Source organism: Micropterus salmoides, unplaced genomic scaffold (genome assembly GCF_014851395.1).
Source record: "Micropterus salmoides isolate LMB-PRFRI ecotype aquatic unplaced genomic scaffold, ASM1485139v1 Ms_hic_scaffold_22, whole genome shotgun sequence".
NCBI lineage: Eukaryota > Metazoa > Chordata > Actinopteri > Centrarchiformes > Centrarchidae > Micropterus > Micropterus salmoides.
The window spans coordinates 4,404,871-4,415,621 of NW_024041373.1; the positions used below are offsets into that span (position 1 = coordinate 4,404,871).

Below are 10,751 nucleotides of genomic sequence, written 5' to 3' on the forward strand. Positions count from 1 at the left end.
TATTGGTGTAAACGTGGTCCAGTGCCTTTGTTCCTCTGGTGGGGATGTGGACATGCTGGTGGAAGTTAGGTAAAAACACATCTGAAGTCTGTTTGATTAAAATCAGCAGCAACAATAAAACACCATCAGGTTGTTTTGTCATGTGACTGCTGATGACTTTATATTTTTTTTTACAAGTAACATTTTCAATGCAGGACTTTTACTGACCACTGGAGAATTTTTAGACAGTGGTATAGTAATTTTTGAGTTGCCCAACACAAAATGCAGGTTATTTTAATTTTAATTTAATTTTAATTTTAATGACATATTATTTTATGAAACCATTTGTCAATGCTTAATTTAAGTAAGCATTTGATGCTTTTTATGACTATGATTGCATGACCATTATAATTTACAGGCGATGCTGAAATTATGAATTAATAATAGAATAGTCTATGGGCAGAAAATTAATTCATAACAACTGTGATAATACATTAATCATTTTTAATTGATCGTGAAAAAATGGCAAACATTTGCTTAGCTTCTCAAAAGAGGATTTGTTGCTTCTCCTTTTAAATGAAATTGTAAATGTTAATATATTTGGCCGTCAGACTGTTGCTCTGACAAAACAAGCAATTTGAGGCCATTTTTCACTATTTTCTGTCTTTTTTGCAAAGGCTGAAGCCGATAGTAAAAATACATTGCTAGTTGCAGTCCTAGTAAAGGGCCTGTATAATGTCGTCCAGTACAATAAATTCTAGGCTTCATCTGTGAGGCTCTAATGTGCAGTTTTGAGTCAAAGTGTCAGATTCAGCTGCATGCTAATGCTTGAGGGAGTAGTTTGTGGTGTCATTGAACTGGACTGCATCAACTGATGGTTACTTGTCTTTATTTCTGCAGAGCTATTATTTTGGTGTTCCTGTTATTTTGGTCATCCGTTGTTCTCGTTGGCACTTGGTGTTATCGCGGGAGGTGACACAGAGATACGCTAGCTCCGTTTACCTATCGTGTAGCTGACAGAAAGCCCAGCCTGGAGTTCCTCAGCGCTGATGGTGAATAGCCACTGCTGCCGTAACGGGCGGAGGAGAAGAAGCCGCAGAAGGAGTCAGCAGTGGCAAAGGAGTGATAGTTCGGAGTTAGTCTTATAGATTTAGCAGTATTACGTGTATCATCGGATCCTTACAAACCCCAGAAGGGAAGGGAAGGGAAAAATAAGGGAAGATGGCGGCCGCGGCCTCGCCGGGCTCCGGCTCGTCCACCTCCTCAGACTGGATTGTACTGAGAGACGGTTGCCTGCGTTGCGACGAGGTGGGCCTGCGAAGCCTTTCCTACCACCCGGCCCTCAACGCTATCTTGGCCGTCACCAGCCGCGGCAGCATCAAAGTAATTGACGGCACTTCGGGGGCCATTCTCCAGGCTTCAGCGTTGCATGGTAAGCACCGGAGCCCTCTGTCAAGCCCTGACAACAACAGTTTCAGTTTTGACAAACCAACCACTGACTGACAACAGACACTAAACACGACACAGGCTGATTTGTAACCTCAGCTAGCTAACGTTAGCTGATTCTAGCAGTTATATTTGGGCCTTGTTAGATTATTTTTAACATGATTCGTTTCGCCTGTTCTGCTTTTGCAAAAAATAAAATAAAATCTTTGGACGTCGATTTGTTTGTAGTGTAGAGTAAAAACTAGTGATTCTTGAACGCCAGTGTTTGCTACAGTTGACCACATTTGGAACATGACATATCTACCATGCAAGCTATTGGCTAGCAAGTTAAATTAGCACAACGCTAGTTAGCCGGGCAACCTTCCCTGTCATTCTAGTGGTCAGTCACGATATACAGTTTACAACGCACGATTCCTATCCTGGACACCCGGAGTAGCACGCCTAATGTTACTTAGTTAAGTCAGTGCAGTGTGTTAATGTGAATTACTGTGATAGCCACTAAGCTAGCTAGCTGCTATATAGCTTATTAACTTTACAGTTTATCGTGCAAGTCATTTTAAGGCATAGGTGTGATGCTGAAAGTAAACTGAATTGATGCTGTAGAGTTGGTGTAACGTTAATGGAACCATGTTTGCTTTCTGGGCTAACTTGACTAATTCAGTCGAGTAAGCAGCCTACTTGTCTTGTTGATGTTACATGTCAGCACGCAGTGTCCTGTCACAGTGTACTGACAGTAGCGTTAGATTGCATACCAGGTTCCCCAAGAGTTTTCTCAAGCTGCTCTCCGCGCTCACTTGCAATCTACAACGTTGATCACTGTCCTCTGCTTTGTTTACACACCGTACCATGTGTGATAGTGTTGTTAAAGTTATGAAAGAGAAATGAATGAACACACTTAGATTGCGTGTCCTGTAGACGGGTAACAGACATTGTTACCATCTGTTTACGATGCTAACCTGCTGATGGGTGTCAATATTTCCGGAGGAGCATTCGTCTAGACGGTCATCATTAAACAAAATGTTTTCAACTACTTTGTTCCCATACATACACTGCATTTACTATGATTTTAGAGTAATTCTTGGAAGGGGAGGTATCCTCCACAGCCAGTACTCTAGTTTTAGTTAATAAAGCTGTCGACTGTAAACAGTATTACTACACCCACAGTTGCTTACAAACTATCTCTATATACCTCTTGTTATTTTGCACTGGCTGTTGAGTTTGATAGGCTGCAGCCGACTTAAGGTTTGTAACAGATGGCCAACTTTTTTTGTGGAAGTAGGAGATACATCTGTGTTTGATGGAATACCCATAAGTCTTACAAACAACCACCACATCCATTTAGGTTTTTAGAGGAACGTTTATGCAGCAAATAGCTAATGTTAATAGAATATTGCTACGTTGCATGTTCATAGTGTACATAAAAGTAACCCTACACCTTCTGAAAGGGAAAGGGAGATATTCAACAGATAGACTCACTGAGCTGTTGATCTTCACTTTACTTTCAGTTCATTTTCAGCTCCCTGTTTTCAAGTAAGAGCTGATGCTGTGTGAGTCAGCCTGTCGTCGTGATGAATAGAAGGTTCAGCCCGGTTCAGCCTTCTCTGGGTGGATGGTTATATTATATCCAGATCTGTTTCATACCTTGTTTTGGGGGGGGGGGGCACATTGCTGTCCATGCTGTCCATGTCATCTGTTTTGAGACTCATTAATAGAGGATGACAAACCCAAAGACAGAATGGAAACAGACACAGTGTTTGGATGGTTGAAAGGTTTCCATGTAGTTGTGGAATTTACATTGTATAGTCTTTTCCTGTGGAAAAACTAACGTTCATGATCAAAGCATATTTACTTCTCTGCATTTATGCTACGCCTACCCAGTTCATGTTCCAAAATATCCCAACAGATAGAATATGTCACACAGTGAATGTGACTGCTAACAAAGCAGAGCAACTAATGCAGTAAATCAGTATTCCGCTTTTACAGATGTACCTTTAAAATATAACCTGCGTTCTTTGCTAATTATAGGATTATGAAAGCCAGAAATCTTGTTTTGCTTTCATTTTGTTGTAGTTTATGCTCCTGTGAAATTGGCCAAGGATATCAACCTAAAAAGATACCAGTGATTATTATTTCATTACAATACCTGAAGTTGCCCTTTACCAATTATACCAAAACTCTCTGCCATTCATAAACTGAAAGCCCTCTCTGTTGCTCCTCTTCTTCTGTTACTGCTTTACAAAGACATAATTCAGTCCATAATACTGTACTGTGCCTGCTGTTTCCTCACCATGATGTCTGTCTCCAGCAAGAACAAGTTGTCTCATAGCACACACATTGCTTCCAAAATCTTTGCTCTCCCAATCCCCTGCAGTGTTTTCCCTAGGGTTGAGTTGTAGCAGCAAGGCTCTGCTTTATATCTGCATATAAAACACCACTAAAACAGACACATATGGGTCTCTGAAATTTTATTATATACCAAGAAATAGTTTTGGAACAGATATAGAAGTGGGGATAAAAAGTTGGAGCTGTTTACAGTGGAGCCAGTTGTTGGCTGATTGATTCTTAATTCTCTTTGGTGAACTTGCATCACCACAGTGCTGTATTATCAAACGGTGTTAATTTACTAAAATTTAATGAGCTCTTTAATGATACATAAACACGTATGATGTATCTTTTAAAGAAATCCTTTCCAGATAAAATGTAACATTAATATCTGTTTAAGGGCATCTGTCAGTTGCCTTTGACATTGACAGCTTTCGCTGATGACCTGGATATAAAGCGTTCGTAGAGCAAAATAATATACTGTAAATCTCATTAATCACTCGCATGGCACGCACTACAGAACATGATCCTGGACTACCCATTTTGCACTTGACTTCCACCTTGTCGCATATTGGACACTCAAATGGAAAAGTGGATGTTTTAATAGAAGTTTTGTCCCCTCTGCAAGCAAAAAAAACAAGCAAGAAATGGCAATTTTGACAGATACTGCGATTGCGTTATAAGTCACAATTTTAGTGGGAAAGGTAATTTTGCGTTTCATTTTTATTAAAAAAATGCTGATGTGACTTGCTGTGGTCTGTTCCAAACAAGCATGTTCCCTCATGTCTGGAAAATATGATTTGTAAGCATCACAATCCTTCATATATAATGGGATGTTGTGACACATTTTACCTTCATCAAAAAATTGCAGCTCCTGTGATTTGACTATTGCATTTGGTCATTTTGCAATTTCACTTAATTGTTCAGCCCCACAAAGTAGTGCAAAATTCCATAGTAAGATCTGTTGGATGTTACATTTACTCATTTAGCTGACGCTTTTATCCAAAGTGACTTATAATTGATATGTCAGAGGTCGCACACCTCTGGAGCAACTAGGGGTTAAGTGTCTTGCTCAGGGACACAATGGTGGATTTCTCATTAGTGGGATCTGCAGGGACAGGTTTGGTTTCAAATTATGGCCGACTGTACTCTTCACTGTGTACACATTTGTTTATGTTGAACTGAAGTATGTGGCAATAACAGCAGCTGGAGAGTCACCTTACCCGTAGATTATGTTGCAAGACGACTGCCACAAGTGATTTGGGATAAAAAACATGACTCGTTTATTGTTTTTATTACATATATTACATATGTATGCCAAGCCTGGTGTCTTGAAAATAGATGAATAAAAATAATTTGTATGTATGGGCACACTCAGTAAAAGATAATATGGTGTGTTCCCTGGTGAAGGGGAATTTTTACTCACTGGTTAAGGGGCTGAGTGAATCTATGTGCTGTGCGCAGCTCCGCGATGAATGATGATTTTCCTCATATTAAACAGTATGTGGCGGTCAGCATGATATTATGGCGAGTGGTGTTGCCACAAATAAATCAATGAATGGGAAACACTGCAGTGTGGTGCAGGTTGTAGAGACTGTTTTTATGTCATCTCAGTTCTGATAGTGAGTTAGTTAAAATTGCCTTAATATCAGCACATGAAAAACCAGTCGCTGATCATCGATTGCCGATCCACTCAGCACAAGCCTGTGGCCCATTGATATTAATGAGCGTGTGAAATTTTCGTAGCGCCGCTCATAATTCAGCAGCTGAATGAATATGGGGGAAACACTTGTTTATATTCATCAAGAAGTTATTAGTTGAGACAACCTATTAAGTTTCATAAATATTCTGTCCGGTTAATCCAGTGGTTATCAAACTTTTTCTGGCATGCCCCCTTCAGAAACCTATTGAAATAAAAGAAATGCTTCAGGCCTAAGACTGCAACTAACGACTATTTTGGTAGTCAAATAATCTATCCAACTACGTGGATTATGAATTGCACAGTTACTCTGTGGCTCCTATTTAGGTATCGGCTCTTGAATTTAGTGCTAACTAACAATAAAGACAAAGATGAATACGCCATTCAGAAATATTTTGCGATTTAGAAAGTATCGTTCTCCATGGTTGTCTAAAGGTGTGCACTAGGCAGCACATTCTCTAGCCTCAAATGTCGCCATGAGGATGCAACATTTATGATGTGAAGTCGAAGCACATTTGGAATGTGAACAGGATATAATTCTTTGCTGCTCTCAGCGGCATTAGCGGGGTCGCTGTAATTTCAAAATGAGCAGGCCGACAGTGTTTCTGCTGGTAATGTCTTTGCCACAAAGCAAGCTAAATTGGTTTCTGAACGCCTTCATGTACAGCGACTACAATAAAGGATATAAAGTAGTTTTTTTGTTTTTTTTTTATATCAACTTCTTCCCCACTTTATCGAATACAAAAGTTCAGACATTTGCTAATTACACTACCTACATCTGAGAACATGACTCCACACATATGGAAAAAAGCAAATAATTTCAATAAGGAAGTAATATAAACAAAATCATAAATAAATGATAAGTGATGGGCTGTCTTGTAAAAGTGTGATAGAAGATTACTTTAAACCAATTATATTTTTAAATTCAAAACAGGAGCAGATGTAAATAATATTTTGCCAGCAGAATATTCGGTAAGTCAATATTTATAGTCATGTTCTTAGTCTGAAAGAGAGCTCAGCCATGTCATGTGACATGCTTCAGTAAGAACAAACATTACTGGGCCACTATAGAAAGCTGCAGATGAACATTTAATATTCAGGAATTCACATCTGCAACACTGCAAGAGGACCCTGAAGAATGAATGAAATCCAGCCTGTAGAGACTAGAGACACTGATGGTATGAGTGGAAAGGTGGCCAGTCAGACTTGTTTGTCAAAAGAAATGTTTGGTAGATGGCGGAAAGAACATGGTGCTTCCCTGTATTATCATCTCAAAATGCTACTCCACCAAAGCTAAATGTAACTGACGTGTCATGTTTATTGGCTGGTAACTTTGGACCTTGCCTTTTTTCCTTTAAACCTCCTGATCCTGTGTGCTGTCCTCTGTTGCTCTTGCAGCTAAACCTGGCGGTCGTGTCAGGTGTCAGTACTTTCCCGCTGTGGACAAGGTGCTTTTTGTGGACGACTATGCAGTTGGATGCAGGAAGGACCTTAACGGCATCCTGCTCCTGGACACCGCTCTCCAGCCTCCAGTGGCCAAGCCTGAGGATATGGTTCAGCTGGAGCTGCCGGTAACAGAGGTAAGAGAAGGGTGCATATTTTACGGTTCACGCCTTACAGAGATGGTTGTTGTTAACACCAGTTGTTGTGTCTACACAAAAAATCGAGGGGAAAAAAAAAAAGGTTCTTAGATGCATCGCGTTGCAGACATAAAAGATTCTGAATTAATTAACAAATGTCAAAAATTGATTATTTAAATGTTAATTAATAAGGTAATGATGGAACGCAAAAGACAGAACTCTCTGAAGTGGAAGTGCAGCGCCCGGACAGTCCGTGGTGTTCCCCTGTGTTCGGCACACCACTGCTGCAGAATGAATAACCTACTAACACCCTACTAAAATTGAACATGCTCTTTAAGACCACTTGACAACTTCTGATTCTCACTGTCACACTGCGAGAGCACGGTAGCACTCATCGCATGGCTGGCTCCCTGTGTGTCTTGTGTGTGCGTAGTGAATGAGAGAGCGTGTGGTCGAAAGTGACAGTGAAAGTTAGCAGAGTTATTAGAGATATTAGCAGTAAGTTGTCAGTCTGGCAGTTAACGTGCAGTGTATGTCACAGTGTGTAAAAGTCTGTCGTTTCCTCAGCAGCTGGAAAGGGAAGGCAGTTAGCGCTAGCTAACATCTCCCCTGTATAGCACGTGTTTTGGCTGCTATGTAATGCCAGCTAAATCAGTAAAGTAAATGTTAATATTAGCTGTACGTCATTACTACTTACTTGTCCAGGGTTGAGACCATCAGGTACAAGTTAAACTGGTGTACAGCTCTGTTCTGTTCACATACTGTACTTCCTGATAATAGTTAAATAATTTTTTAGCTTTCAGAAGAGTCTGAAAACTGGTTATTAAAGAGAAGGAGGAGAAGCTGTGGTTAGTAAATTAAATGAGGGGAACAAGATTGTCCTTTAAAGCTAAGGAGGAGATGTTTCTTTTAGATTTTAATGTGCAAATTAAATGTTTAGTAATTATTCAGAAATCACATAGAAAAAAAGATGCATCGATAATTGTTTTATAATCGCATCGCAGCTCTCTTCAATTGTAATTGAATCGTGAGGTGCCTAGAGATTCCTACCCCCAGGTTACACTAAGCCTTTTGTTCCACCCTCGGAATCTAAACCTTGGCCAGAATAAGCTGCTCATTCTGAGCATATGAAAGGCTGTTAGAACCTTTGACAACAGTCGCAGAACTGTTGTGTTAATGCTCCCTCAGATTACTTAAGAATTACACAAGCCTTCCTCACACTCACCCACGTCACATCAATAACTGCATATAAAAGCTGAGAAGAGTAGATTAAACCCCTTCATTTTTGTCAAAATGCTCTTGATTACTGTTCATGTTTGACCATATACAGTATTCATCCAAATGCCAAGTAGCCTTTCTTCCTGAAAATGTAACTGCTTTCATGTCTTACTCTTCGGTTGTGTATTTTTTCTCTTGAACTGGCATTTCAACTGCTTTCACAGTACACACCGAAGTCCTCTTCAGTGGACCGTTGCTATGAAAGTACTACTAAGTACTTTACTTCTTTTTTTTATTGTAAGATATTTTGGGGGGCATTTTTCGCCTTTAATAGACAGGATTGTGGTAGGAAACGAGGAGATGGGCCGTAGGGGTGGGAATCACCCCACGATACGATATTATCACAACATTTATGTTGCGATTCGATTTTATTGCAATTTTAAATATATTGAGATATATTGCAATTTATTACCTTTTTCCAACTTCCAATTAGGTCCCTTTGTCAACATCTGTTTATCTAAAAAGAAACATTTCTCTGTTTGTTCACTTTTTCAGTCCTCTATATGGTCCTGTTAAGTTTTCTAGTGGACTAAAAAAGCAATAGATTTTATTATTCTAGTACCAAAAAGTTAAAACTCCCATCTGCAATTTATATACTAAAATATCGATACTTGGTGTCCGTGTATCGATACAGTATTGCCATGGCAAATATCACGACACTATGCTGTATCGATTTTTTCCCCCCCACCCCTAGGGGGCCGCAGGGCTACAGGTTGGATTTCAACCTGGCCCGCTGCAGTAAGGACTCAGCCTTGTACATGCTGCTCTACCAGGTGAGCTAAACTGTGCCCCAAGTTCTTTACTTCTAGTGACATATCAACTATATACTATATTTGTGTATCAACTGTATCTCCAGTTCTTCTACTTGCTGACATCTGAAGTGCTTTCACTACAAACTTGCATGCATACAAAGATTACAGTTTAAGTTCTTTAAATCCTTACACTTGAGCTGTGGGCAGCTGACAGCTCAAATACTTTCTAGGGCTGCACCAAAGGTCATCTTTTAATATTCAAAACTCATATTGAGGTTTTCAGATAAAGCTTTGAATGTCTGTAGTCATATTTTATGTCATCACCCTAAAAAAAATCCTCAGTTTGAATCTTTTTTTTTTTTTTGTTAAGTAAAGGCATTATGAAGGATTTGTCAGTTACTGTTTGTAAGCGCTCAATACAAAACCCACTGTTCAACCACCAATTATTGAGTCCTTATCTCAGTTCAAATCTCCCAGGAGTCCATCTTTCTGGATCCCAGTAAGCAAAATAGACTTTGAGGTTCAAATCAAAAGTTGGCCAATAAATAAAACCAAGTGAAGCCTCTCCCGTTAAATAGACAAGCTTAGTAAGCCCCCCCGCAGCTTCCGATGCTGGTCAGCAGCAAACTGGCTGTAACCAGGCAGTAACTCAGGACAGACTGGGCCTCTGTCGGACTTGAGTTCGGTTTGAAACGCTGTTTCACAGATATTTCCAGAGCTGACCGGTGGCTGTGTGTGTGACGCAGGCGCCACAATACGCTTAACTTACTACACGTGTCTTTCTGTTGTGCGTTTTTCTGTCCGTCAAAGTGACGGATGGCCCGACGATTTCACCCACCACCAAGTTACCCGCGGGTGGCGTCTGCTACTTTCATTCCCTGTTTGACACTACAGTTTCTGTCATGTCAGCTTCTGTCAAGCCTAAGGCCATTGGACAACAACAAGTCAAGGTGCAGCGAAATGTGCAAATTTGATTCTTCCTCTGCAGACTTGTTTACTCTTGCATGTTATGTGACCAGAGCGTAATCACAGCCTTTGCGATTGGAAAATCTCATTTTATGATATCGCGAAAATATCGCAAATGTAATTAATCGTTCGGCCCTAATTCTGAACACTAATTTACACATTTGTCAAAGACTAATGTATTCAAGTTATTTAGTCTATCTATTTTCTTAACCAAACACTCTTGTACCCTGCTCTTTGCTAATAAGAGAGAGAGGAGTGATAACGGATTTATTGCAGTTGGAGCTTAGAAATTATGCCAACCTGGTGTTAGAACAGGCACCGGTGCAATCAAATCACATTTCACATTCACAACCCTAATTGGTGTAAATATGCAGTTAAATGCTTGCAGTGTAGAGGCTGGCTGTCATTACAGAGGACAGCACTCCAACAAAGCACCGCAAAGTAAGGATCAGATTTGGTTATGTTCTTTAACATATGCCCCAATCGGCACAGATACTGATTCTGAGGATCAGCTCCCGGCGTCTTAAATGTCAACATATTAACTCCTTGTTAATGGAGAGAACGAGTGAGTCAGAGCTCTATGCTAACCTTTTTCCCAAGGAGCACACTAAGAATTTGGGAGCACAGTGAAAAATGTTCAGTAAAACAGAGTTTAACAAACTATTTATTATACATTATACTACATGTGTGCTCCTTTTCTTTGTGTTAAACTATGGTGTGAAACCATTA

The 10,751-nt window shown here is 39.9% G+C and overlaps 1 protein-coding gene across 1 annotated transcript; it reads left to right on the forward strand.

Moving 5' to 3' along the window:
- Positions 1 to 951: 951 nt before the first annotated feature.
- On the forward strand, positions 952 to 7,137 carry LOC119917687 (baculoviral IAP repeat-containing protein 6-like). The gene is made up of 2 exons (XM_038738104.1): positions 952 to 1,411; positions 6,845 to 7,137. The coding sequence occupies exons 1-2, from the start codon at positions 1,201 to 1,203 to the stop codon at positions 7,135 to 7,137; spliced, it is 504 nt and encodes a 167-aa protein (XP_038594032.1). The 5' UTR covers positions 952 to 1,200.
- Positions 7,138 to 10,751: the final 3,614 nt, after the last annotated feature.

Bases quoted from the DNA above. Each gene is read 5' to 3' on its own strand.
- LOC119917687 (XM_038738104.1), top strand. From the start codon at position 1,201: ATGGCGGCCGCGGCCTCGCCGGGCTCCGGCTCGTCCACCTCCTCAGAC. The intron at 1,412-6,844 runs GTAAGCACCGGA...TTGCTCTTGCAG, and splicing joins CCAGGCTTCAGCGTTGCATG to CTAAACCTGGCGGTCGTGTC.